The sequence below is a fragment of the Lytechinus pictus genome, chromosome 7 (genome assembly GCF_037042905.1).
Source record: "Lytechinus pictus isolate F3 Inbred chromosome 7, Lp3.0, whole genome shotgun sequence".
Taxonomy (NCBI): Eukaryota; Metazoa; Echinodermata; class Echinoidea; order Temnopleuroida; family Toxopneustidae; genus Lytechinus; species Lytechinus pictus.
Window position 1 is genome coordinate 36296190 of NC_087251.1, and position 27724 is coordinate 36323913.

Below are 27724 nucleotides of genomic sequence, written 5' to 3' on the forward strand. Positions count from 1 at the left end.
TTGTAAAGATATCATGTATTTGTTTTTAACTACAATTGATTTTGTATGACTTTATGTTTTGAAAGAAATGATAAATTTGTGAAATGGAAGAAAAGAAAATGTTTATACTGTGAAAATTAAAAAAATGAAATCGTTCAATCTAATGTGAGTTTGAATGTCAACTAATCTAAAGTAGATATTAAACTTGTGTATGATTTTCTTTAAAATTTACTTTCTATTTCCTGAAATTTCTTAAAATTGTATTTCTGAAACTAGTGACGAGACCCAGGAATATCCTTTGTCAATCGACATTTTAATATTGTATACGCCATTAATCATTCTAAGGTTCTTTGCTTAAAGGGGTACGCCAGGCTGAAAATTACTAGTATGTTATTCAAACAAATTATCATAAAAAAATAAAAATAAACATACACTGAAAATGTCATCAAAATAGGAAAAGGAATAAACAAATTATATTTTTTTTTAAGTTTACATTATTTCGTTGAAACAGTTATATGCATTTCCTCATGAATATGCAATGTGCGAGTTCATGACGTCATATCCCCTCTTAACGGTATTCACTTTTATTGTATGATATAAAAGTAGGTGTATTCACAATTTGTCTTTGTAGAATGTAGAAATAGGATTGACTACTGATTAACGTTGTGAGCTAATTACTGTTGAAACTTACTTCATTACAAGACATGTTTTTACGCACACGAAAATTAATTAATCATGATTTCATGAGATGAAATGGGGAAAAAAGGGAAGTGGGGACATCAGCCCATTTATCGCGTATTTCCTGACGGCACGCAAGCAACTGTTTTTAACGAAACCTTGCCGCACTTTAAACTTCGATAACTTCATTGTTTTTCATTGGAGTTTGATGCAATTTTCAGTGTTGATCTTAAATAATTTTACTCTATTCATTTACACATTATTTTCAGCCTGATGGACTCCCTTAAGAAAGTTATCTTCGATTTGTTAGTTTATATCGAGTGAGAAGATCACCTATGCCTAATTTCAGTAACGAGAACCCCATTTGTGCCCCTTGCCACAGAAAAAAAGCCCTAAATGTTTTTTTTTTTCAGTGTATATTCTGCAAAGTTTTGTTGCACGAGGAATATTAAGATATATTTTATGACGTAAGGACTTTTTAATCATTTAAACATTCCAATGATGGTATAACTTCGTTGACACACATACACACACGCACACACCCACATTATTGTACACGCACATATTCACCCACACACCCACCCTCATGTAGGGCCTACACTATTTCGCCGTAACCAGCGATATTTAAGGGATGCATACACTGTAAAAAAAATGTGGTGTTGAAACTGACACCAGTTGGTGTTAATAGAGGACCACACCCTGATGTGTAACTTAAAGTTACACACTAGAGATTAAATATAACACTGAAGAGTGTAAATGTAACTACCAAAGGTGTTGTAATAACACCTATAGGTGTTAAACTAACACTGTCAATTTTAACACTGGTGTAAAATAATGGTGTGGTCCTCTATGTACGCCTGTTAACACCACAGTTTTTGCATGTGTATAAACTCTGGGCCATGTCTCAAAGTAGGTAATTTAGCACCATACCTTCGATTTGGAGCCTGATTTTAGAGGTTAAAAATTTTGGGAACGTGCTTGCACTGCAAAAACTCCGGTGTTGATTTAACACCAGCCCGGAATCCACACCAGAGAAGTATTGAAACAACACCCGTTTGGAATCAAACCGATGCTGTTTAAATACTAATTGGTGTTGTATAAACACCTATCTGGTGTTAGACCAAAACGAAAGTGGTGTTGTTTAACACTTCTCTGGTGTGGACATATATAGATTCCGGGCTGGTGTTAAATCAACACTGGAGTTTTTGCAGTGTGTGTTTGGAACGCCCCTCGAAGAGATAGTCGGTGTCACACTTTCGTCCCCAGTTACAAGGCGATTGCGCGCACACACACGGAACTTGAGAAAGACACACAAGAAAACAAATGCATTAAATGCACAAAATACTATTCGGAACGATTTCATTTATTAACTATTTATTCCATCTACAACTAATGGTGATCATTATTTCATTATTCTGATGATTTTAAATTCATTAAACTTCTTCTATAGATCTATTAATTTGGAACTAAGGGGGGAGATGAATGTATACCGTACGGTAGAGCAGGACTAGATTTTTTTTTTTGGGGGGGGCGGGGTAGAAGTTCTGCTACGACAAATTTCACCCTCTCTGCGAGGCCTGACGAATAGAGTTTATACATACGATCGATTGAAATAGGCTAATCTGAGAAAAGAAAAACACCACTTTCGTGCATGGGATATGAAAGCCGAGAGATCATTACGACAGGCAATATAGGTATTGAGAGAATACGTGACGTTATAACCTCAAATCGTCTCTTTACCCTTGATTATTTTTTTCCATTGTGAGTTTTATGATTAGATTAATAAATATTTTTCATGAGGATACAAGTATCATCTTTTCACCATGCAAAAAATTCATGTCATTTAAGAAATTTATATTTATTTTCTTTAACTAAAACATTTTTAGAAATTAGATGATAAAAGGATATGAATCTGATAAAAGAATCCTACCAAAAATTATTCGCAGCATGATTTCTGACGGCTTGGGTATTTATGGAAGACTTAACTCTGAGTCCTTATTCGTCTTTCCTCCATGTTACATCATTTAGACTAATACTAGGCCTATATATGCTCAATAAAATATCATATTTCTTTGTCAACTAATCACCGGTCTTTTACGAAGAATTCATGTAAGTCAGTGATATTTTGGGGTGAGTAGATCATTCAGGATCAACTTGGTACCCCCTACAGCCACGCATCGGGTAAACCGACCCCACACCGACAAACGTTATATTATCAGTAAGTGATTCTATTATATATTACAGAACGCGTAAACTTACGCATCAGAAAATAATTTCAATACGCTTAAAACTATGCAAGATCCTTCCAAATGGAATTTGAATAGGATGGTGATGAAAAATGACCAAAACATAATTTGAAAGCAGAACAAAATGTGGTCGAAATACCTAATCAGCGATTTAATGAATTTTTCCGAATTTTCCTACAGGAAATACACGTTCGGTAATACGATATCATTTCCAAGCGACCAAAACATTTCACATGTGAAGAGGGGTGCGTTCGGAAACTGATATCTTAACAGAATGAAAACGACATCTGCACAAAATTTCACATTTTTTTTCATAGGTATTGGGGTATTCATGGTGGAATAAGTTTGATGAATTTCACTTCGTTTGATATGATTGAATTAATATAAGGTGTTCGGTAATACGATCCACCGATCCATGCTGGTAAGAACACGGTGTGATCACAGTATATTCACATAGTCCACTATGTAAAAAATATTATTCACACTGTTCAAATGCTCAAATTAAACAGTGAAGAAATATTTTCACGCTGCGGACAGCTCAACAGTGTGACTGTACACAGCGTGATGACATTTTTTTTCATGGTCCACTACGTGAATATGCTCAATTTAACAGTGTGAAGGTGATTTCACATTGTGTTCCACAGTGTGGGACACTGTGTTATTTCCAGTAGAGATGTCGATCGGTTTGGTATCGGTTTCTTCGATGAGACTGTAGCGTTGTTGGCCTTCCGACTATATTATGGCTTTGTAAGATAATTGGAAGCCCCTAAACTGGATGGATTCATCGCTCTCGAAGGTCAACTTCATTCGGTTGGACCGGGATATGTAGGGGCCTAAATTAGTTCCAGATCCACAAAGTCTGAAATAAAGAAAGATGGATATAGTGGCAATAGCAGTGATGATGATTAAAGTGAAAATAACTATAACAACAATAATGAGAGTGATATAATAGTAAAAATAGTAATAGTACTAATGATGAGAATATTGATAATCATGATAATGGTGATGATGATGTTGATGATAATGATAATACTAGTAATACTATACCACTACTTCTACTACTAATATAAAATCATTCTTAGTAATGATAAGAGTATAGGCCTAATAATAATAATAATAATAATAACAATTATTATAATAATTATAATCTGAATAATAGAAATAGTAATAATCTTTATAATAATAATTTCAACAACAATAATAGCAATGATAATGATATATGGTGACGATAACCATTGTTTAGCACAAGAGCAAAAGGTGTTTCCCATAAACTATGTCAGATTGCCATTCCATTAATAAGAAATCTCCCATGCAGTGATAACAACTTATGACAATTCAAAACTTCCTCATTTTTGTCTTACTTTACTTTATTTTTTCCTGTAATTTTGTCGGCTCCTTTTATATTCAGAACGATTTGCCTGATAGACATATTTACCGTATTGGGTCAAACCCACTTTCGATGATTAAGACGTCGTAGCGGCAATTGTAACTTGACTCAATCTGCATATCGTGGATAAATACATATATCCGCTGGCCTTCTTGGGTTTCCAAATTGTACACATTTCTCCTCAACGATGGGTAAGGATTCGGGTAGTTCGGTGATTGAATTGTAGTCATAGGTGCTGACAGAATGACAAAAGTAAAAAAAAAAAAATGTGACTAATAAACCTAAGCCTATCAATGCAGTAGTATTTTTTTTACTTTTTGTTTCCGTGTATAGCCAGTTGTATGTCGATGTGTTTAGCTTGCTCGGACAAGAAGGCAATTTGTGGATCTTTTGCGATCAATAGGCCCTATTTCATAAATGATTTGAACGTATTGTGAGACAATACAACTATCACAATTATTTTTACTATTTGATGCATGAACGTTGAGTAAACTCTAATAAAATATTCTTCGGGGGCATTTTTAGTACATTTTCTTACATTGTAAAACATGCATTATTGAAATAGACGGTGAACGTAAGTATTTTGAGCTAAATTATGCAAAGTCTTACAAAAATAGTTATGAGGAAAACATGTCAAAATTTAGCTTGTTGAATATAAAAATTTAACAATTCTACTATCATTTGCAACAACCACATTTATATCGTTCAACGCACAAACCATGGGGGTGGGATGGAGGCCGGAGGGTGGGTATACTGTTCCAATATATCCTACAAGTGATAAAAAAGTATTCATTCCTCGATCCAATACCTTAAACAAAAAAATTTATTGATTTTTTTCTACTCTAAATAATGCCTCTAATTCTCATTACAGATGTAAAAATTATACGCTCTTTCCCGATTTTGGCAATTTTAGAGCCATTTACATTGTACAGTATTCAGTAACATGTACATGTAAAGATTCATTATTTTTGTTCCCAAGGAAAGAATCTGTTTTAAAAAAATGTGAATGAGGTTTTATGATTATAGGTTTTTTTTATTTGGATGGATTTGGCATTAACAATACACCTGTCTTTAAAAGGTCAATATACGACCAAGAAACTTGGCATACCTTCAGTTGTGGTTGTCACAACAGGTGCTTGTGTCGGTGCCGCAGTAGTTACGACCGGTGCTGCGGTTGGTGCCGCGGTAGTTACGACCGGTGCTGCGGTTGGCACCGCGGTAGTTACGACCGGTGCTGCGGTTGGCGCCGCGGTAGTTACGACCGGTGCTTCGGTTGGCGCCGCGGTAGTTACGACCGGTGCTTCGGTTGGTGCAATGGTTGTCACAACTGGTGCTTCGGTTGGTGCTGCGGTAGTTACGGCCAGTGCTTCGGAGGTTGTAAGTGGTTTATCAATGGTGAAGTGAGCTTTGAATCCTCTTCCAGTAAAAGATTCGTCGGAGGAGAACCATATCATCATATCATCCGTCGCAGTTATCGGGCTTTGTACAGAATTTCCACAATACTTTACACCACCGTATCGAAGGTCATCAGTGTTAACCTGGACGTAGTCCCAGCATTTGCCGTTGCTTTGACTTTCCAAGTCAAAATCATCAAACCACAGTGTTATCGTAGATCCAGGTTGGCCCTTTGAAAGAAGAAGCAGGGATAGTTTACAATACAAATATCATTAGACCAATATAAAATACTGCTTCTTTTATATTCTTTAAGACACGCAATGGCACATGCACTTTTCATTTTGATCCGTTTACTAAGCTCATTATACGTTTTTGTCGAGTCCGCTTTTTTTTTAAATTCCACTTCTTCTTTTCCATAATATCTTATGGTATTCTATTGCTTTCGATTCATATTTCACTTTTAATGCTATCATCACACTCTGTTATTTCCTGTTGCTTTCAGCTTTGTGCAATTGCTTCATTTTAACTCGTGTAATATAATGGATATAGTAAAATAACTTGAAGGCCATCAGTTGGGTACCGAAAGATTGTAAGAAAGTGTGATTTGGCGTAATCTTGTATGCTAAAAATTGAATGTTATGTAAAAAATAAAATCATAGATAAAACAAGTGGAGCGTCTCTGGCAGTCTCACCTGCATCACGCGATTCACAAAAAACACCATTCATATATGATACAATACTACGTTCATTGATATTTGACCTTGATCATGTGACCTAAAACTTGTCAGTGATACTTGATTACCACTGTATCCACTTTTTATACACTATATCTATAAATTTTGAAAGTTATGACAGCAATCTAATAATTACCTCCGAAATGGCCACAGTTCATTGACCTTAAATGACCCTTGACTTTGGTCATGTTACCTGAAACTCGCATTAAATGTTCAGTGATATACTTGATTACACTTATGTTCAAGTTTTATGAACTAGATCCATAGACTTTCGGAGTTATGATGGTTATTCAACAATTCCCCCAAACATGGCCAAAGTTCATCGACCTTTGAACTCGGTCATGTGACTTGAAACTCGCACAGAATGTTCAGTAATACTTGATTACTCTTATGTCCAAGTTTTATGAACTAGACCAATACACTTACAGAGTTATGATGGTAATTCAACAAATACCCCAACATTGCCAAAGTTCATTGACCTTAAATGAACTTCGACCTAGGTCATGTGACCTGAAATTTGCACAGGATATTCAGTGATACTTGATTACTTTTACATCCAAGTTTTATGAATCAGATTCATAAACTTTCAAATTTATAGTTATTCAACATATACCCCCATCATGGCCAAAGTTCATTGACCTTTGACCTTAGTCATTTTACCTGAAACTCGCACAGGATGTTCAATGATACTTGATTACTCTTGTGTCCAAGTTTTATGAACTAGACCAATACACTTACAGAGTTATGATGGCAATAAAACAACTTGGACAAAGGTCATTGATCCTAAATGACATTTGACCTTGGTCATGTGACTTGAAACTCAAGCAGGATGTTCAATAATACTTGATTACCCTTATGGCCAAGTTTCATGAACTAGGTCCAATGTAATTTATGCATAAGTTATGCTGTCATTTCAAAAACTTAATCTTCGGTTAAGATTTGATGTTGAAAAGCGGCGCCTATAGACTCTCTCTGCTATGCAGGCGGGTGTTTCATAAAGCTGTTCGTAAGATACGAATGAATTTACGCACGACTGGTGATCCTTTCTTGTGCTAAATGATATTCCTGTATAATTAATTTATGACCTAAGAATATGTTCCAGTCGTGCGTAAAGTTGTGCGTAACTTTACGAACAGCTTTATGAAACACCCACCAGCTGAGACAAAAACGAGAATAACTCTCAAATAATGAAAGGAAAAGACACAATCTTCGTCAGTGCCAATGGTGCTACAAAATTAAAGCGAATTTAAAACCCGTTTCTGTTCCGATTAACCATTAATGAAAGGAAAAGACACAATCTTCGTCAGTGCCAATGGTGCTACAAAATTAAAGAGAATTTAAAACCCGGTTCTGTTCCGATTAACCAATTTTCGACAAAGACCTCCCAGTTGTTCTTTGTCATTTGACGGACAATTTCAATACATAAAATGTGTTCTAAAATTCGTTCTGCGTGGCGGTGTGGATATATACTCGCTGATAATAAAGTTACATTGCACAAAAGCTAGGCGTATGAATTGAACTTACCTGAATATAAATCATGCAGTAAGAGTTAATGAGGTACTGTCCCGATTCGTAGTTAGGGGACGTAATCACCCCCGATGCCTCAGTTCTTGTGATCTCGGTCACTTGAAGAGAAAGACAGGGAACGTATATGAATCACACCCATCCGAAAGACGGCATTGGCATCAATCTTTGTTACGTTTGTTGTTGGTTTGACATTATTTTTCTGATTCATTTTCAGGAAATCTTATACATTTATGATAGATCAAACAAGGGAGTCTCGTGAAGCACCTTTTCAAGTGATTTCCATTGACGATGAGATGTAATGAATCCAAAACGACAAAATAGTGAAAGTCGCCGGTAGGCCTCTATTATCATGAAATGCTCCCCACCTCTCGATGTATCCTAACCACATATGGATTGAATCCGTATACTACTCTTTTTGATTTTGTCACCCGTTCTGGTCTTACTACCATCCGTTTCCAACCTGCTAATAATGATTATCGTAACTGTAAATTTTGTACGTAGAAATTTGTATGTTTCATTGCTTATATATCTGTATTATAATACGAAAAAAGGAGTAAATGTTGGAAATGGAAATAAGTGATTAAAAAAAATGGATATAGCAATAAGCGCTCTTTTGAGGCCTTTGTAAAAACTTAAAAGTACTCCAAAAGGTCAAGGAAGCATAGAGATCCACACTTTTTTCTTGGGTTTAGACCAACTCGTCCCCGCCAAAAAATTAGGTTCCCAATCGTATAACCTAACCCTAACCTAAACCTAGCCCTAACCCTTTTACTAGTATTATTTTCTTGTATTGTGTAACGCGCTTGACAATTTTTTCGTCCATGTTGGCTTTGTGTTCAAGTTCAAGTTTAAGTTTTAAAGAACAGACAGACATCAATCTAATGCACTTCTTAAAGTCATTTCTATTAAAACATAATGCAAAGTAATATAAATCAGATACAATATATATATATATATATATATATATATATATACAGTACCAGTCAAAAGTTTGGGTACACCAGTAATCAGAACTGATTTTTAACAAACATTTACAATTTATTCATTTATACTCTTCAAACACAGTGACAATTTAGTATCAAAATAAAGGGTAATTATCAGACTTCACATTGACTTTATTTTGAAGGTGAACAATCGTTTAAGAAAGCACTCAGGCGTGTCCAAAGAGAGATGAGACCAGACATAGAGTAAAAGCACAGAACCTTGTAAACAAAAAAAATGCTATTTCTGTTTCTGCAATATCTGACTTTCTTGACAAGTTCCAATGATACATCTTTCTTAAATCTTTGATTCCTCATGAAGCCACCTCTGGCTACTATGATGACATGGAAAACACGTGGTATTCAGTTGAGTAGTTTCTTGAGGTCTGGTCTAATCTCGTTTTCAATTACCACAATTGTTTTCTCTTTTATTACTTTGTATTCACAGAAAAAAATATGCTTAACTTCAGGATCAGTTTGAATGGTATATTTGAATTATTGAAGATAAAATGTAAGAAGAAATTTTTTTTTGAAATATAAAAATCCTCAATTATTTCACCACTAGGGTACCTTAGTTTGCTTCAGAAGTGATGTTTGTTGTTTACTGATCAATTAATATTCAAAGATTATTCACTAAAAACCAATAAAATATTATGAAACGCACAGAGTCAACTCTAAAAACACAAAATGACAAACATCCTCATTTGACTTAAATAAACAGTTTGAGAGAGAGGGGTCTCTGGACACGCCTGAGTGCTTTCTGAAACGATATTTCATCTACAAAATGAAACCAGTTTGAAGCAATAATTATCCTTTAATTTGATACTAAGTTGTCACTGTGTTTGAAGAGCATAAGTGAATGAATTGTAAAAAAAAATCAGTTATAATTACAGGTGTACCCAAACTTTTGACTGGTACTGGATAATATATATATATATAGATATATATTTATTTATTTATTCATTTATGTATTTATTTATTTATTTATGAGCACTCACCGACTTTATCGACATTAGAGCTCTCTGTGCAGAGAGATCCTGTCCAATCAGGGGGACATTGACACGTGCATGTTTTGTCCACAAAGCCTCCATTTGCGCAGTTAAGAAGTGGACTAGGACATCTCGAATTGCAGTTGTATATGTAATTCGCAAGTTTGACATCGTAGAAACTGAGCTCCGACCTTTGGCCGATGTACTGCATGTCGAAAGGTCGTTTCGTCAGCAAAGTCGGCACAGCGTCATCGATGGCGAATCCCTGCATACCCAAGATTGAACAGTTATCCAATAAGTCGACAACTCATAAATTGATCAAACCATAATTATAGATACATGTATATACACTGCAAAACACCTGTGTTGATTTAAAACCAGCCCGGTATCTATATCGGAAAACACCGGAGAAGCGTTGAAACAACACCAGTTAAGAATCAAACCGATATTGGTTTATAACACTAAGCGGTGTTGCTTAAATGCCATATTAGCACTGGAGGGGCACATCATTGTTCACAAACAATACAGTGCCCCTCCAATCATTGTCTCCTCCGGTTCACGGTCCGCCAATGGGTGTTTACTTGTTTCAACACCTCTCTGGTGTGGTCCGATATAGATACCTGGGGCCGATTGCACGAAAGGGTCTTTCCAAGGACAGTCTTTCGTGTCGCCCATCTTTGATGATGCGCTGTATGCGGGATATTTCTGAAATGTATGATAAACAAATAAAATTTGTTAGCTAGCATTTAAATCAATTCGTATACAATTTCATGATATATCACATCATTTTATAAACAAAGATTTTGTTTACTTTAACAGATGAATAAAATATGTTTGCAGGTAATTTATTTGAAATGCGTTTCACATGGCGCATCATAATAAATGGGCGACATGAAAGACGGCTCCTGCAAAGACCCTTTCGTGCAATCGGCCCTAGACTGGTATTACACCGGCGTTTTTGCAGTGTAGGCTTAATCATTTCATTTCGTTGGGCTTCATTACACCGGAATAATTGAATATCCGAACAATGTAAACATTGCTCAAATTATTATAGGCGTCTTTACTTAGGTGCATGTGGCACAATTTCATTTGCTTGGGCGTCTTTACTTGGGTGTACGTGGAAACCTATAAATTGATCAGACTATATAGGCTCATTCCTTTCATTTGTTTGAGCATCCATACTTGGTGTAAGTGGAATTTGAGCATTCTTACTTGGGTGTAAGCGGAAACCTTTACATTATTAATCATCAATCGTATCATTTGGTTTACATCCTTGCATAAGATGTAGCAGAAATTGCCAGCAATAAAAACAAATCTGATTTTTGTTTACATATACGATACAAACGATAAATAAATCGATCCTTAGCATACCAAATTCTCCTTTTAATTTAATACCCCCTCTGTTCTTTATTAAAAAAATAATTGTACTAAAATTTATTTCGGTCATACCACACCTTTATTGCTAAAGGCAGCATTGAATATTTGCAAATTAAGTCCGGACTCGAATACACTATACATAGGCGGATCCAGGTGGGGGCCCGAGGGGCCCGGGTCCACCCTATTGGCGGAGCAAAAAAAGAAAAAAAAGGGAAAGAAAGAAAAAAGGAAGGAAAAGAAAAGAGAAAAAGAAGAGGAGGAAGACGAGTGAATAAAATAAGATGAGAGGAAGACTTGGAAAAAAAATATTTCATGTCACTATATAAAATTTTTCGCTCGCGCTTCGCGCTCGCATTGCCTGTTAAGTGATTTACATATCTTGTTCAACATGGAGCTTAAACATCAAGTTTGGAAGTCAATATACAAAACATATTTCTCCTCGGAAATCGAACTTTCATTAATTTGTGTGATTTGCAAATTGATTTTTAAAAAGTGCTCTGTAAAAATGTCAGTTTATTCCATATTATTCCATAAAGTTTTAAAAATATCCCTTTTCAGGTCTGATTGTCAAAACGTATCAGCTAGCGCTGCCATGCTTGCATTTTGATTGGTGGGTTATGTATGTCTCAATATTGATTATATAACAAACTACTTAAAATCCCCTTTTCATGACAGTTTATCAAAAATTTCGGCTCGCGATTTGCGCTCGCATTAATGGTTAAAAATATATCAACTGATTACTGATGCATCCTATTCATAATAAAACAAGTGGAATGCCTCTGGCCGTCTCACCTGCATCACGCGATTCAATATAGCAGCAGTGCTGATTTTGAAAACTACTATAACTCGCACAAGATGTTCAGTGATACTTGGTTACTCGTATTTCCACGTTTTATGAATTAGACCAATACACTTATAGAGATATGATGGCAATTCAACAAATACCCCCAACGTGGCCAAAGTTCTTTGACCTTACATGACCTTTGACCTTGATCATGTGACCTGAAACTCGCACAGGATGTTCAGTGATACTTGATTACTCTTATGTCCAAGTTTTATGAACTAGACCAACACACTTTCAAATTTATGGCTGTAATTCAACAAATACCCCAATTTGGCCAAAGTTCATTGACCCTAAATGACCTTTGACCTTGATCATGTGACCTGAAACTTGCACAGGATGTTCAGTAATACTTGATTACTATTATGTCCAAGTTTCATTAATCAGATCCATAAACTTTCAAAGTTATGATGGTAATTCAACAGATACCCCCAATTCGGCCAAAGTTCATTGACCCTAAATGACCTTTGACCTTGGTCATGTGTCGTGAAACTCATGCAGGATGTTCAGTGATACTTGATTAACCTTATGTATAAGTTTCATGAACTAGGTCCATATATTTTCTAATTTATGATGACATTTCAAAAACTTAACCTTAGGTTTAGATTTTGATGTTGATTCCCCCAACATGGTCTAAGTTCATTGACCCTAAATGACCTTTGACCTTGGTCATGTGACATGAAACTCAGGCAGGATGTTCAGTAATACTTGATTAACCTTATGGCCAAGTTTCATGAACTAGGTCCATATACTTTCTAAGTTATGCTGTCATTTCAAAAACTTAACCTCAGGTTAAGATTTGGTGTTGACGCCGCCGCCGCCGTCGCCGCCGCCGTCGCCGTCGGAAAAGCGGCGCCTATAGTCTCACTCTGCTATGCAGGTGAGACAAAAAAGTACTTGAAATGTACAGTGTTCAGGACATAATATCATCAGATTCTGCGCCCTCATTATGCATTAATAAATAAGATATCAATTTAATAATTAAATTGTCCCTTTTGTTTAATCTCGCGCTTAGCAAGATGAATAGGAAGATATATAGTCATCATATTCATATAATGACATGTCCTAAGGATGTCACGGTCCTATGTCTCAAACTCAAAGTGATAATGAAAAATATCAGCTCTTTATCAAGTGCGATTTATATCCACCTTACAATTTTCCTACAGTGTTTGAAATATGAAGCTGAAATTGACCCCCCTTTTCAGATCGGAATATCAAATTTTTTAATGATAAAAGATGTATTTAGAATGTCTAGATTCTAGGTCTAAATCTGAAACACGCGCGCACATGTTCATTCAGTTATCCAGTTTCAGATCACAATATCAAAAATGTTCTGCTCGCCCTTTGTGCTCGAATTATTAATGTAGGAATATTCCCCCTTTCTCATCCCTTTCATGATTTACAAAACATGAATAGAGTGTCCTGTTCTAGGTCTAAATCTCGAATTTTTCCGCTTGCGCTTCGTGCTCGCAATATTTGATTGTTGAAATATGTAACGTCTTCATGGCTAAGTGCAAGCAGTCCTTAAAAGGCACTTTTCGATCAGTTCAAAAACGTATACAAACATTTTCTGCTCGCGCTTTGCGCTCGCATTATTAATGTAGGAAGATCCCTTCTTACTCATTCTTTTCATGATTTACAAAACATAAATAGAGTGTCCTGTTGTAGGTCTAAAACTATAATTTTTCCGCTCGCGCTTCGCGCTCGCATCAATTGTTTAGTTATATTGCTATCCTGTTCATGATTACAGAAATTGATTAAAATTTTCCATTCTTTATGTAGAAATTTCAAAATTTTTCAGCTCGCGCTTCGCGCTTGCATTATTTGATTGTTAAAATATGCAACGTCTTCATGGCTAAATGCAAGAAGCTTTAAAGTGATTGGTTAACATTGGTTTGACTTTTAAAAAATCTGAGCTAGAAGGTTACACTTGTCACCTGTGTGTGTGATATGTTACAAAAATGAAGCCCAGAAAAATTACGTTCGAAAATAATTATTTAGTGCTTCAAAAATTGAAATATAAAGTGACCGAAAACACCATCTTAATTTCATCCCATACACTTATGTGTACTATTTAGGCGTCTATAAGACGCCTTTTTACAAAATCGGGGTTTGTCTTGTAGTTTTAGCTTTTCATTCTCAATAATGGTTGTTTTCAGGGTTTATTAGTTCTAATACATGCACTTGTACACATGTTTCATCTTGGTTTGAGAATTTTTTAAATCGGCTGCTCACAAATTTAAACAGTACCTTTAACAGGTAGGCCTACCTTTCCGATCAGTTCAAAACGTGTATCAAAAATTTCTGTTCGCGTTTGTAGTAATTATTGCCGGCACATCTTTTTTTTTCAGAATGTTCAAACTTTAGGAAAAAATACATACAATTTATAAAAAAAATTGCTCGGGCTTCGCGCTCGCATTATGAAATAAGGATTATGATATTATATATTTATGTTGATTTAAAGAATACAGCTAAGAAGTGACTTATAGGACTACCCCCTTCATAGAAACAAACAAAAAATCATCTTCGAGCGGCCGATCGGGGACAATATGGCTGAAAAAAATTCTGGACCCCCCCCTATTGACGAAGGCTGGATCCGCCCCTGCTATAATATGTAATATTGCATAATTTTGATGTTGGTTTACTCACATGGGATCCGTAATGCATGACGGACGTGACATCATATTCCACTACATCGCTACTCATAACTTCGTCGAGAGTATACTTGTCAAAGTTGTGTTTCTGTGAAGTTTGGATGTTGCTCCATAAGACATCGACGTAGTCATCGCGATCGGGTCTTGACTGTTCATGTTGGAATCCCATCGCATGTCCGATCTCATGGGCGATGGTTCCAAGCTGAAAAGGAAGTTTGAAAATATTATTTAAATAAATTATTACGTCTGTAATGATTACCCTTGCAAAATATTATTACGTCTTTAATGATCACCCCTGTCCATCCATGTCCACTAAGCTCAGAAATGCACCCTAAAAATCTAATCATACGTGCAACTCTTAATTGCCATAATTGCTAAGCGAAGTGGCGCAAACAAGAAAATCCTCACATTCTTATACCCTCTTAAAATGGCATGACGCAGTGTGAACTGCTACAACATTGCGGCGTAGCAACAACTGTTAGTTACCTTTATTGCCCCTCTTTTTCATTTGACGGTGTTCCCGCCACGACTTTGAAATAAAACCCGGGAGGCATCCACGTATGTATGGATATGTGCGGCCCTTAAGACCTAGTCTGCAGGCACAGACCCTGATTGGAACTTTGATCAACAAATGTGCCTCCATGCAAAGATTAGCACATACAAAACTTGCTGTTCCAATAGCGAGAGGGCCTTCAGTACACAAGGCATGAGTAGGCTGCAATTCAGACCCTTTACTCGAGTGAAGGGTTTGCCCAGCAGACTACTTACTTAAGACCTCCTTTTCACGTCTTGCCATGCAGCCGTTCTAAAGTTTTGACCCCTTTTCACAGATCAACCCGTTATCCCCCTTTCCTTCAGTATGCAGTTGAAATCTCTCGATTTCTCGTTTCATTGCTTATTTTGTAAGCCCCAAAACATAACCCATTCCTATGCGTTACATTTCCGATGCAAGCACCAAATATGCTTTGCTCTGCTCTAAACAAAAACGCGCGTAAAAGTTTCATGTCCCTTTGTACACATCATGATGTATAGTCGGGTAGATATGATCAAATTTATTGCATGACCGTCAAGTTGGGTATATATGCAATTTCTTTGCTGAAAGTTGTAGTGTAGGGTGTCTACTTCAAGAATCCGACGGGTGCCACTTGAGCACCCTTGGGCATTTTTTAAATTGACGTCATAGGCCACGCCCACTTTTTAAATACCTCTTAAATATGACTTTCATATTTTACGAAATAAACATGTCATGTTTGGTATCAAATTAAAGCTAATGAAAAATCAAATGCAAATATATGGATCACTGGGCATTTAAATTACACGTATGTTAGTTAAATGTCATTTAAGGTCATAAAAGGTCAAATTGCATTGCAAATGTAAGTAATACATATAAAGCGAAAAATATCATGTTTTAGATACAAATAAGTTAGGAATTGTGTGCATTTTGTGCTGATAGTTAATTTGAGGGTGCGAATATTAAGAATCCGATGGATGCGACCTTGGTATCCTGAGGAAGTTTGTACTTTTCTGACGTCATAAACCACACAAACTTTCTTACATTCCTCTGAATTATTACTTTTCTATTGAGCGGAATAAACATATCATGTGTGATATCATATAAGTACAGATGCAAAATCAAATCCACATATCTGAATCACAAGGCATTTAGAACGCACTCAGGGCAATTAAAGGTCATTTAAGGTCATGAAAGGTCAAATTAGGTCACAAATTTAAGCAATGCATCATATAATGCGGACTATCTCAAGAATGGAATACAAACAAGTTGGGTATCAGTTTATGTTAAGGATGTGTATATTAAGAATCTGACAGGGACTACTTTGGTAACCTTGGGGCAACGTCATTTTCTGACGTCATAAAAAACACCATCCTTTTCACATAGGTCAACTTCTTGATTAATTAATCTGATCTAGTGTATGGAATAAACATATCATGTTTGGTATCGAATTAAAGTCTATGGAAAATGGAATGTACATTTATACAAAAATAAAACACATTGTGTCACAAACAAGTACGAGTAGGCCTCATGATATTGATGGCACATTGTCAAATCCCATAACTCTAGAATTTGGACTCCCTCAGGGGTCAATAGTCGGACCCATAGGCTACTCAATATATACTCTTCCAGTTGGTGATATCATCCGAAATCACTGTATCAATTATCATTTTTATGCTGACGACATACAATTATACGTTTCTTTTGATCCGAAGACTCCTGGAGCTCTCAATAATGCACTGGTTAAACTCCAGAATTGTATATCAGATATAAGGCAGTGGATGATAATGAATAAGCTAAAATTAAATGACAAAAAAAATGAATTTTTTGTTGCGGCCTCTACTTATAACTTGCGCAATCTTCCAAATGTTCAACTTGATGTTGATGGTACACTTATTAGACCATCAGAAAAAATACGAAACCTTGGTGTCATATTTGATTCCCGCATGTCAATGTCGTACCATATCTCTCATATCTGTAGCACAGTCACTTTTTATTTAAGGAACATTTCTAGAATCAGAAGGTTCATTGACCAGTCTGCCTGTCACAATGCTGTTCGTTCATTGGTTCTGTCTCGTATCGATTATTGCAATGGGCTCCTTTCTACAATTCCCTCTAATCAATTAATTCGTATTCAACGACTACAAAATTGGGCAGCACGATTAATTTTACAGGTTTCCCGAGATCATCCTTCCCAACCACTCTTTAATTCTCTTCACTGGCTTCCTTTTAAACAGAGAATTACGTTCAAATTACTCTTGATTGTCTACAAAACACTGAATAAACAGGCTCCACAGTATTTAAGTAACTGCTTGAATCTGTATACACCAACTAGAGCACTTAGGTCGGCCAGTGATCACCTTCGCCTCACATATTCATTAACTCGTACATTAGCTGGTGACAGAACTTTTACGGTGTCGGCTTCAAAATCCTGGAACGACCTGCCACTAATAATTAGACAGTCTCCAACATTAGCAATTTTCAAAAAGTCATTAAAAACTCATATTTTTCGTACTTTGTAGTTTGTAAAATATTACATTTAATTAATTCATTGTAAGCGCTTTGGGCCTAATGGGAAAAACGCAGTACAAATAATAAGTAATAATAATAATAATAATAATAATGTCCTTTTTGGGTTTACAAGTTTTCTGCATACTGAGGAAAAGGTAATCGATATTATGTATGGTATTGAAACTATAGGAGAAAAAAATGCTGGCTGTGCACATACCAGTTGTGTTAATTTGGCAAGGGAAATACTTTCACTCTGAACTGAACTGCTTACTATACAGAGCCTGGTGTAGAAGTGGACAGGAATCAGGATCAATTAAAGCTGTAGTATTCATACTTTATATCTCTTTCTTAAGTAATAATGAATGTAAAGATTAAGAGCCTACGTACCCCAACTGAAAAGTCAGCAAAAGAGCGTGTCAAATGTGCTTTTCTCCAGGATCTTTATCCGGAGACAAACTTATCCGAAAGACTCCCCTGCAACTAACCTTTCATGTATGGATGGGAAGTATAAGTTAGGAGGGCATTCCTGTACATGTTCATAGCACAGTGGATACTCCCATCATGGAATTGTCAGAACTTGTTCCATGTGGATTAATATCGGGGCCACCATGCATATTCTAGGGCTAGCGTTTGCCACTTTGGTGTATCGTATTGTGCCATTCTAAACTTAACATGCAATTGAGATTGAAGAGGGGGAAATCAGTCTGGAAGAGGATTAAGCAAGTTCAGAGTGGAAGTCTTTCCCTTGCCCGATTGAAACAATATGGTATCCCAACTTAACATATTGTCTGTGCACAGCCAGCTTTTTTTCTCCTAGTTTCAATACCATAACTTTAATATCGATCAGTTTTTCATCAGTATGCAGAAGACTTGTAAACCCTAAAAGGAGACAGTCTGGTAGAACACAAATTTCAGTGTTGTCAGAGAAAAATTATATATGCTCTACTCCCATGACATCTTCAGAAGATAACTGATAGTACGTGGAACAGGACATTAGGCCTACCCGTACTTGATCATGACAAAGTGGTTGCTCCCCATGAATCAACTTGCTTGCAGATGCAAGTCAGTGTAACCTGTTCTATGAGGCTTAATGCAGTTGTTGCCCAGCCGTCGAATCATGTATTTCATAATTCATACTGCAAGTGTGAAACAAACAAGACGAAGTATACAGCTATTTAAGGCAGAGACATGAAGTCCAGATTGTTGAGGAAGGAGGATCCGATGAGCATCTGGTCGAAGAGGAATGGGACAAAGGCCAAATGTGAGAGGAATATAAAAAGGATATGTGTAAAACGTTACATTTGTGTAGATTATTTGGAATCACGTGGACTGATGTGATAAAAAATGTTACACTTTTTTAAGTACTGATTAACTCTCGCCTTCATTAGACCTTTAATGAGCTAAAATGACATAATTTTTTTATAAATGTGCATTCCATTTTCCATAAGCTTTAATTTGATACCAAACATGATATGCTTATTCCGTACACATATATAGAAAAGAGATACTGTAAATCATAATTAAGAGGTTGACTTATGTGAAAAGGATGGTGTGGTTTATGACGTCAGAAAATGACGTTGCCCCAAGGGTACCAAATTAGCCCCTGTCAGATTCTTGATATACACATCCTCAACATAACTTCCAGCCAAAAATACATTTAATGCTCAACTTGTTTGTATTCCAAACATGAGTCCGTATTATATGTTGCATTGCTTACATTTGTGACCTAACTTGATTTTGCATTTGCTATAATTTGATATCAAACATGATAGGTATATTCCGCTCAATAATTAAGAGGAATGGTTTGTGACGTCAGGAAAATAAAAATTACTCAGAATGCCAAGGTCGCACCCATCGGATTCTTCATATTCACACCCTCAACTTAAGTTTCAGCACAAAATGCACATAATTCCTAACTTATTTGTATTCAAAGCATATTTTTCGCCTCATATGTATTACTTACATTTGCAATGCAATTTGACCTTTGATGACCTTTAACTGACATACCTGTTATTTAAATGCCCAGTGATCCATATATTTGCATTTGATTTTTCATAAGCTTTAATTTTATACCAAACATGACATGTTTATTTCGTAAAATATGAAAGTCATATGGGCGTGGCATATGACGTCAATTAAAAAAAATGCCCAAGTGGCACCCGTCGGATTCTTGAAGTACACACCCTATACTACAACTTTCATCGAAAAAATTGCATATATACCCAACTTGACGGTCATGTTGTGTTTCTACTTGCAGACTTGACTATTACGCATAGTGACCGTGCGGCAGTAGCAATTTATGGACGGACTTGCTGCTACGTTCTTTCCGTATCCGCTTGGGTCCGCTACATCACTATGTCGCTGGAGCTGTTATTAAGTCCTAAGAAGATCGTTACGTGGATTTTGAGCATGTTCAAAGTCTACACAGTGGAAAATGGGTTTCCGGAAACCATGTAGACTCTGCCACGTCAGAAGTAGTTTAGGCTCTTCGTACAGTATAGCAGTTCCCGCTGCGTTGTGCATGGCCGTTTTCTTAACCCCCCACCCCGCATTTCTACCATCTTCTGCTTTCTGTGAAGGGGGAGTGTCTCATTTAGTAAAAATAATAAGAAGAATTAAGTCAACTAAAGGTAATAATAGAAATCGATCACAATCACAAACAATTACACTTAATACTTAATAATACTTAATAAATTAGGACAGGAAGACATTTTATTGGAACTGCAGAGCATATATCAAGTTCAGTTTTTTTAAGCGGTTGGTTTTTGTAAAATGCTTTTGTTTTTAAATATTACTTGCCTCCGTGCAACCGGTTCCGATTGATACTTTCTGTGGAAGCATCTCTGCCGCGGCTGTTGGTTGCCTGCCAACGTATGACCAGCACCTACGAAATCGAATTCATTCTTAAAGATTCATCCAAATCATATCATACTATTTCAATGACTCATTAAAATAATTTCCTAAGATTTTTACGGTTTAAAAATTATCATGACTCAATTTTCTTGACCTTTCGGATAATTATATTTCTTTTCCCCAAACATATTCTGAGGCGTAAATAATGGTTCGACCCCAAACCTGCTTATTTCGTTTTACACGTATCTGGTGAACAAGTTTGACAATCCATCTTTCGCTGAGAAACTATTAAGCCAATATTCAACAAATATTGTTTAGGGAGGAAAATTTACTGGTATTTGGGTAAATCATATGAAACTGTGGGACTAATTGATCTGCTGAAATCATTATGGGCAAATTTAAAAAGGCAAGTTTTCAAAAAGTTACATACCATTCATTACATAACCTTGCATTTTGATCGCTAATCACACTGGTAACATACATAGAAATGCTGTAATGAGCAACTTCAAACATCAAAGGATGCACCCTTCTACGAAGCTCTTGCTTATTAATGACAAACTTACCCGTCCTCTCGCACGAACCGAAGATATTGGTTATGACTAAGTGAACCTGCTAATTCGGAATATGGTACAAATTGAACACACGCCTTGCTAGTCCAATGCTCCATTGCAGCGTATATGAATGGTATATCTTCGCCTATAATTATCAAAAAGAAAAAAAAGTTCATCAAGATGTTAACTTGCTTCTTAAAGGTAGAATATCGTAGTGAATAATCTTAGATTCATAGATTAGAAGACGTCATGCAGCGGTCACATCAACGAAACAGACTCCAAATGACCGAATGCCTGTCATCGGCAATAATGTAATAACTTTGTCGGTTTGACAGGTGTGACTGAAGCGTTATTGCACCGTGGAAGTCAAATAAAAAGAATGCATCTTTTCTTTAATCACATTACTTTAATTTTGATGACATGCATGGGGCGGGGAAGGGGGTTGACTGATTCCTTATCTTGCCGAGACACCTTATCTCATCTACTCTTCCGTCACCGACACCCCTCATCTCATCTACCCTTCGCCGACGAGATTCCTTATCTCATCTTCTCTTCCGTCACCGACATCCCTCATCTCATCTACCCTTTGCCGACGAGATTCTTTATCTCATCTGCTCTTCGTCGCCGACACCCCTCATCTTCCATTCGCCGACAAGTTTCTTTATCTCATCAACCCTTCGCCGACGACACCCCTCATCTCATCTACCCTTCGCCGACGAGATTCTTTATCTCATCTACTCTTCGTCGCCGACACCCCTCATCTCATCTACTCTTCGTCACAGACACCCCTCATCTCATCTACCCTTCGCCGACGAGAGTCCTTATCTCATCTACTCTTCGTTGCCGACACCCTTCATCTCATCTACCCATCGCCGACGAGATTCATTATCTCATCTACCCTTTGCCAACGAAATTCCGTATCTCATCTACTCTTCGTCACCGACACCCCTCATCTCATCTACCCTTCTCCGACGAGATTCATCATCTCATGTACCATTCGCCGAGATTCCTTATCTCATCTACCCTTCGCCGACGAGATTCCGTATCTCATCTACTCTTCGTCACCGACACCTCTCATCTCATCTTCCCTTCGCCGACGAGATTTCGTATCTCATCTTCTATCCGTCACCGACACCTCTCATCTCATCTACCCTTCGCCGACGAGATTTCTCATCCCTTCTATCCTTCGCCGCCAGACTCCTTATCTCTTCTTCTCCTTGCCGCCCAGAACCATTTTCTAACATTCTCTTCGTCATCGAGGCTCATCTCGTGATAGAGTTTTGGCAGTGGCGACGCCAACCGCTCTCTACAACGCACCATTCCTTTGAAAACACAAGTTACATCACAATGGAGAGCTGAGAGCGGAGACTCCTTATCTCATCAACTCTTCACCGCCAAGACTCTATATCTCGCTTATTCTTTGCCGCCATGACTCCTTTTCTCATCTAATCCTTTCCGCTGAGACTAATTTTCTCATGTATCCTTCGTCACCGAGATTCCTTATCTCGCCTCGCCTTCCCTACCGAGAACCCTTTTCTCATCTACTCTTCGTCGTTGAGACTCCTAATGTCATCTACTCTTCGCCACCGAGACTTCTTATCTTTTCTACTCTTTGCCACTATTACTCCTTATCCCACCTACCCATCACCGTAGAGACTCCCCCCCCCCCCCCACCTACTCTCGGCCTCATTTGCTCTTCTCCTATTCCTATATAGCCATCGTATCTCATCTCGTTCGCAGTCCTTCTAAGAACTCTCGCCTTATCCCATATTATAACACTTTCTTCTCCTTCATTTATATATTTCGTTCTCGCCTGTCAATTCTCTTATTTTCATTTTTAATCCATTTGTCTTCATTCGGCCGAAACCGTCGTAAATGTCCACTTTAGGACAATCATGGACCTGCTACTCTGTGCAAAACCTTCCCTCGAGTTAATTGGTCTTAATGCAAAGCCTACAATGAGGTGTGTACTGAAGGCCCTCTCGTTTAGCAAGTTTTATATGTGCTAGTCTTTGTGTGAAGACCCACTTATAAAAAAAAATAATAAGGGTCTGTGCCTGCATAATTATCTTAGTCTTAGGGTCAGTTGACGAGAATACATATTCTACATTGCGTTTGAATTATATTAGTTTATTTTTCATTTAGTGTAATCTATATCACGATATTTTCTATTGTATCATATCGCGTCCCTTCCTTGAATAGAGTAAATGACTAAAACAGAAGAAGAGAGAAGAATTAAGAGGTAGGCCTTGATGAATTCAAAGCTTACTTGGGCTATCAATTGTGTATGGCACAATGGCGTCCCCATTGTCATCCCCATTGTATCTTGTCCATCTGTACACAACATCTCTGAGGGCCTTCCTCTTGCTCCGCCCATCCGTCATCTGACGAATATATTCCTCCTGTTCTTCATTCAAGATCATGTCGTTGTTCTGTTCGTCACCGGGTACTCTGGACGAGAACGGGTCGACGAACTTGTTTTCAACGGGTACGTACACGACTTCGCCGTTGAATTTAAACTTCCTCATAGGCCGTTCCTATCAAGATACAACAAAGTGATTCACATTCATTGTTTCGAAACCCAGTGGAGATTAAATGTAGTTCAGAGCTCAGGGTCCCGTCGTACAAAGTGTTTTGATTTATCTGATCAACTTCAATTCTATGGAAATCCACCATGGTCATAATATTTTCTACAAGAAATTTGATCAAATTCCTTTGTAAACAAAGAGAAGCACAATTAATTATCAAGAAAACAATGAATGTGTGAATATACATCATTCATATTTATAAGAAAATAGAAAATATTTTGAACAAGCGTGCGAAATAGATATTGATGTTGCTGACTTTCCATAGTTGTGGTTGATTGGATCAATCGCAACTCTTTGTAAGACGGGGCATAGAACTATGATAGGGAGTTTTCGCCCCAGTATTCGCTTCCATGATGCACGACAGATTCATGACAATGAACAACCAAGAAGTCTTTGTCGAAAATGGATGAAAACAGCAGTTACGTCCTTGGACTCTGGACAAACGACATATTTGCAATTTTTCATCAGCTCCGAAACTTAAGACGAAACTGCTGTTCCGGTTCACCAATTTTCTACAAAGACCTCTCAGCTGTTCTTTGTCATTTGATGGGCATTTCAATACATTTACTGTGTTCTTGAATCCGTCGTGCGCACAAACTCCTTATTATAATTCAGACATATATGGTGCCAAAAGCATTAAAATGTCCATATCGTTTCCTATCAAGTAAACACATTCACAGAATCACAGAAAAATAAATGCTCAAAGCAAATACTCATTCATATCAAATGAAGCATTTAATTAATTCGCTTTTCTCGCTTTGAGCTTGCATTTACTTTTGGTTCAACAATAATGTAGTCCGTGCCGACACGAACACTTTCTAATGCGTAGGCACTATCCGACCATGCCTAACAATCGATTTTTTAATTCTTAAACTCTATCAACCAAAATAAGATGTCAATTTCAGCATTTTAGGTGATCGCATATAGAGTAACTGCCCGTGGAAGAGCAAAAAATTAACTCCAATATTTCAATATGTATTCATACATTGCAACTTGGTTTGTTCTATCTTCTTCTCTGACCTACGAAATATGTTTATCTAATTAAAGATGTTTTTAAAATGGATCACTCATGTTTGACATACATGTAGGGGGTAATTAAAAAGAAGTTAATATCGACTAAAGCAGTAATATAAGGGTTTCAAAGAGAAGGGGTATGCGCAGCGGAATATAGAAAAAGAATACACACTGTAAGAAATGAAGTGCTAATTTAGTGCTTACAGTGGTTGTATGCTGACTGCACTTAGAGTGCTGATTTTCTAGTTCAAATTTAAACTAGAAAATCAGCACTCGTAGTACAATTACTATACAAGCACTGTAGTGTAAGTGCGAAATTAGCACTTCATTTTTTTTACGTTGCAGGGGCTCAAAGAGAATCTCTTCTGATTAAGGGTGGTGATACAAATTACGTCAAAAGTTGACTGAAGCCGGCTCGAATTATGTGTAACCTCCACCTCCCATGTTTTTAAAAAGCCGGATTGACGCCTGCTCGGACTGAGTCCACCACTGGATGTCCTGCAATTGGTATGAGTAACAGCCCATGCATGTGGACTGAGGACGGCTTGACTACTGAACTATAAAATTATAGCAAACGAACCGAATCAAGAACATTTTTTAATTTAAGATATGAAAAGTCAGGTGCCTGGTGTCACGTGCATGAGTGACGTGAAGCCGGCTTATGCAGGCCTCAGACTCGAGGCTGCTTCAAAGTCGGCGTCGGGACCGCCTTTAAACCCGACTCAGGCGTATCAGTCTAATAATGGAACTGGATACACAATAACCTGTTATATATATATATATATATATATATATATACAGTGCGTATCAAAAAAAAGTTTAAACTCTGAAAAAGCCCTGGGAATTGAAAAATATACCACATGTGGGTAATTTTTTCACATGTATTTTTGGGTTTGGATCTCATCTATGAGAAAGTAAAAGTTATGACAGAATGTTACACTTGAGTGAGCACTGTCCATTTTTGTAAAGCTCGAAGATATCTGTTTGCGCAGAAATGCCCTTTTCACGCCGCTGTGTCAAGGGGAAAGGGCGAAATCAAACTTACCCTGCCAAACATTTCTCATACATTTCCCTAGCACTTTTAGTCAATTGAAATGAAATGGATACATTCAAGCATTTTGTAACAATTTTGCCACCAAAATTGAAATTTAAACACTTAGTAAGCACAACCTATACCCTTTTGTGCCAGCTGGATCTGGGGACATAACTGAATCTGAACAAAAGTTTATATCAGACATCTCCCGCATTTTTCACTAAGTTTTTATCATTAAATTAAAGTGGGTTTACATTTAATTTTCATTTCATACTTGTTTCTCCACACTTTCCCAAGCTTGACAATGATTAACAAAATAAAAATCAAGCCTAACCCATTTCATGTAAATCACAGCTCAGTGTAAAGCAAATATCGTCACGATGGCCTCGGTGTGTGGGGGAGTGGGGTAGGGCGCAATGCACTCTTCGAAGTGTTTTGGGCAAGGAAACAAGTTTAAAAAGGTAAAATATATCTTCAAATCAATTATACTAGCTAATTTCCACGTATTCTTCATGATTAAGGTCTACTTTTATTCGCATGACTATTTCAAAGTTCTGCGCAAATCATCTTTCACTAACTTTTCAAAAGTGGTGCTCACTCAAGCGGAAATATTTTTTCGACAGTTATATCGTAATTTGCTTAAATGGATCTGTACCAATGTTGAAATGTGGAAAAATCTTCAGGATATTACAAATGTATAATTTTCCAGGAATTTTTCTAAGTGTAATCTTTTTTTTGATACGCACTGTATATGTACACACAGATTCGCTGGCGTATAGATGTGGGATAACTTATAGGGCATTGGACCCCCAAAGGTTCCACGAGTGATGGAGAAAAAATGGAAGAAGGGGGAAAAAAACAGTTGCAAGATAATAGCATTTGTAAATAATTGTGCCACAATATATCACAAATTTCTATCCAAAATGCCAATAAATGTTACTTGCTTACTTCGCTCACTTTTAGGAATATATACTACATACACCAAGTCATGCCCACTTAAAAATGTTAACTTTCTACACCACTGCAGAAAATGATACACAAGACCGTAAACTCGAAGACTTGCAAACTAATTTGAGATAAATGCAATTCAATTCTATTCGAAATGGTTTATCAAAATACTTTCTTTGCGGCAAAAACCAGATTGCAGAGGTAAACTTTTTAACAAGGTAAAAAATAACTTATTTGAATACAGACATATAATAACAGAGTATAACAATATATACATTTAAATACTCATCAAATAGGAAATTGTGCAAAAAAAATGAAAATATACCTAATGTGTTTCCATGTATTAGTATTTGTAAGAAACAGGGACATTTTAATGATAAATACATGAATACATGTAGGAAGTAAAGTAAAGTGCTCTTTGTGTTACCTTGTTAGATAATGGCTTGCCTAGACTGGCCGCAACCAAACAGGTCACCACCACGATGCATGCTGAAAAGAGTCCCATCTTTGGTTAAAACTAAGAGATGCTTAGCTGAATGACGAGTACCACGAAATCTTTCCCAATATGACCGGTGTATTTATACAAAAATCACCACCAATTATAGTTCTTACAATATTACCGTTTCAAATTAATCTCGAATACCTGTTTACCCAATTGAATGGTATATATTAATGAATTTGATTACGTGACAAATCATTTACTCTGTAAATATAAGAACGGCCTTTTTGTTTGTCTGTATTTGGGATGGAAGATGAGCAGTGCCCCGGATAAACAACAAAGGGGGAACACAAAAAGTGAAATAATTCTTCTTAACATATTAAAAACAGAAAGAAAGAATCAAAGCCGTTAAAGCGCATTTTGTTGCCAGTTGAACAATTTGCATAATATTTCAATTATTTATTTTTTATTTCTTTCATTTTAATTTAA

General features: G+C 36.8%; 1 protein-coding gene across 1 annotated transcript; it reads right to left on the minus strand.

Annotated features, from left to right (window-relative positions):
• Positions 1-2000: 2000 nt before the first annotated feature.
• On the minus strand, positions 2001-27346 carry LOC129264243 (blastula protease 10-like). Its single transcript, XM_064102594.1, has 10 exons — positions 27224-27346; positions 23483-23750; positions 21226-21358; positions 20609-20693; positions 14783-14989; positions 9925-10180; positions 7944-8044; positions 5399-5915; positions 4339-4525; positions 2001-3762 (listed from the first exon to the last, which is right to left on the minus strand). The coding sequence occupies exons 1-10, from the start codon at positions 27299-27301 to the stop codon at positions 3636-3638; spliced, it is 1959 nt and encodes a 652-aa protein (XP_063958664.1). The 5' UTR covers positions 27302-27346; the 3' UTR covers positions 2001-3635.
• Positions 27347-27724: the final 378 nt, after the last annotated feature.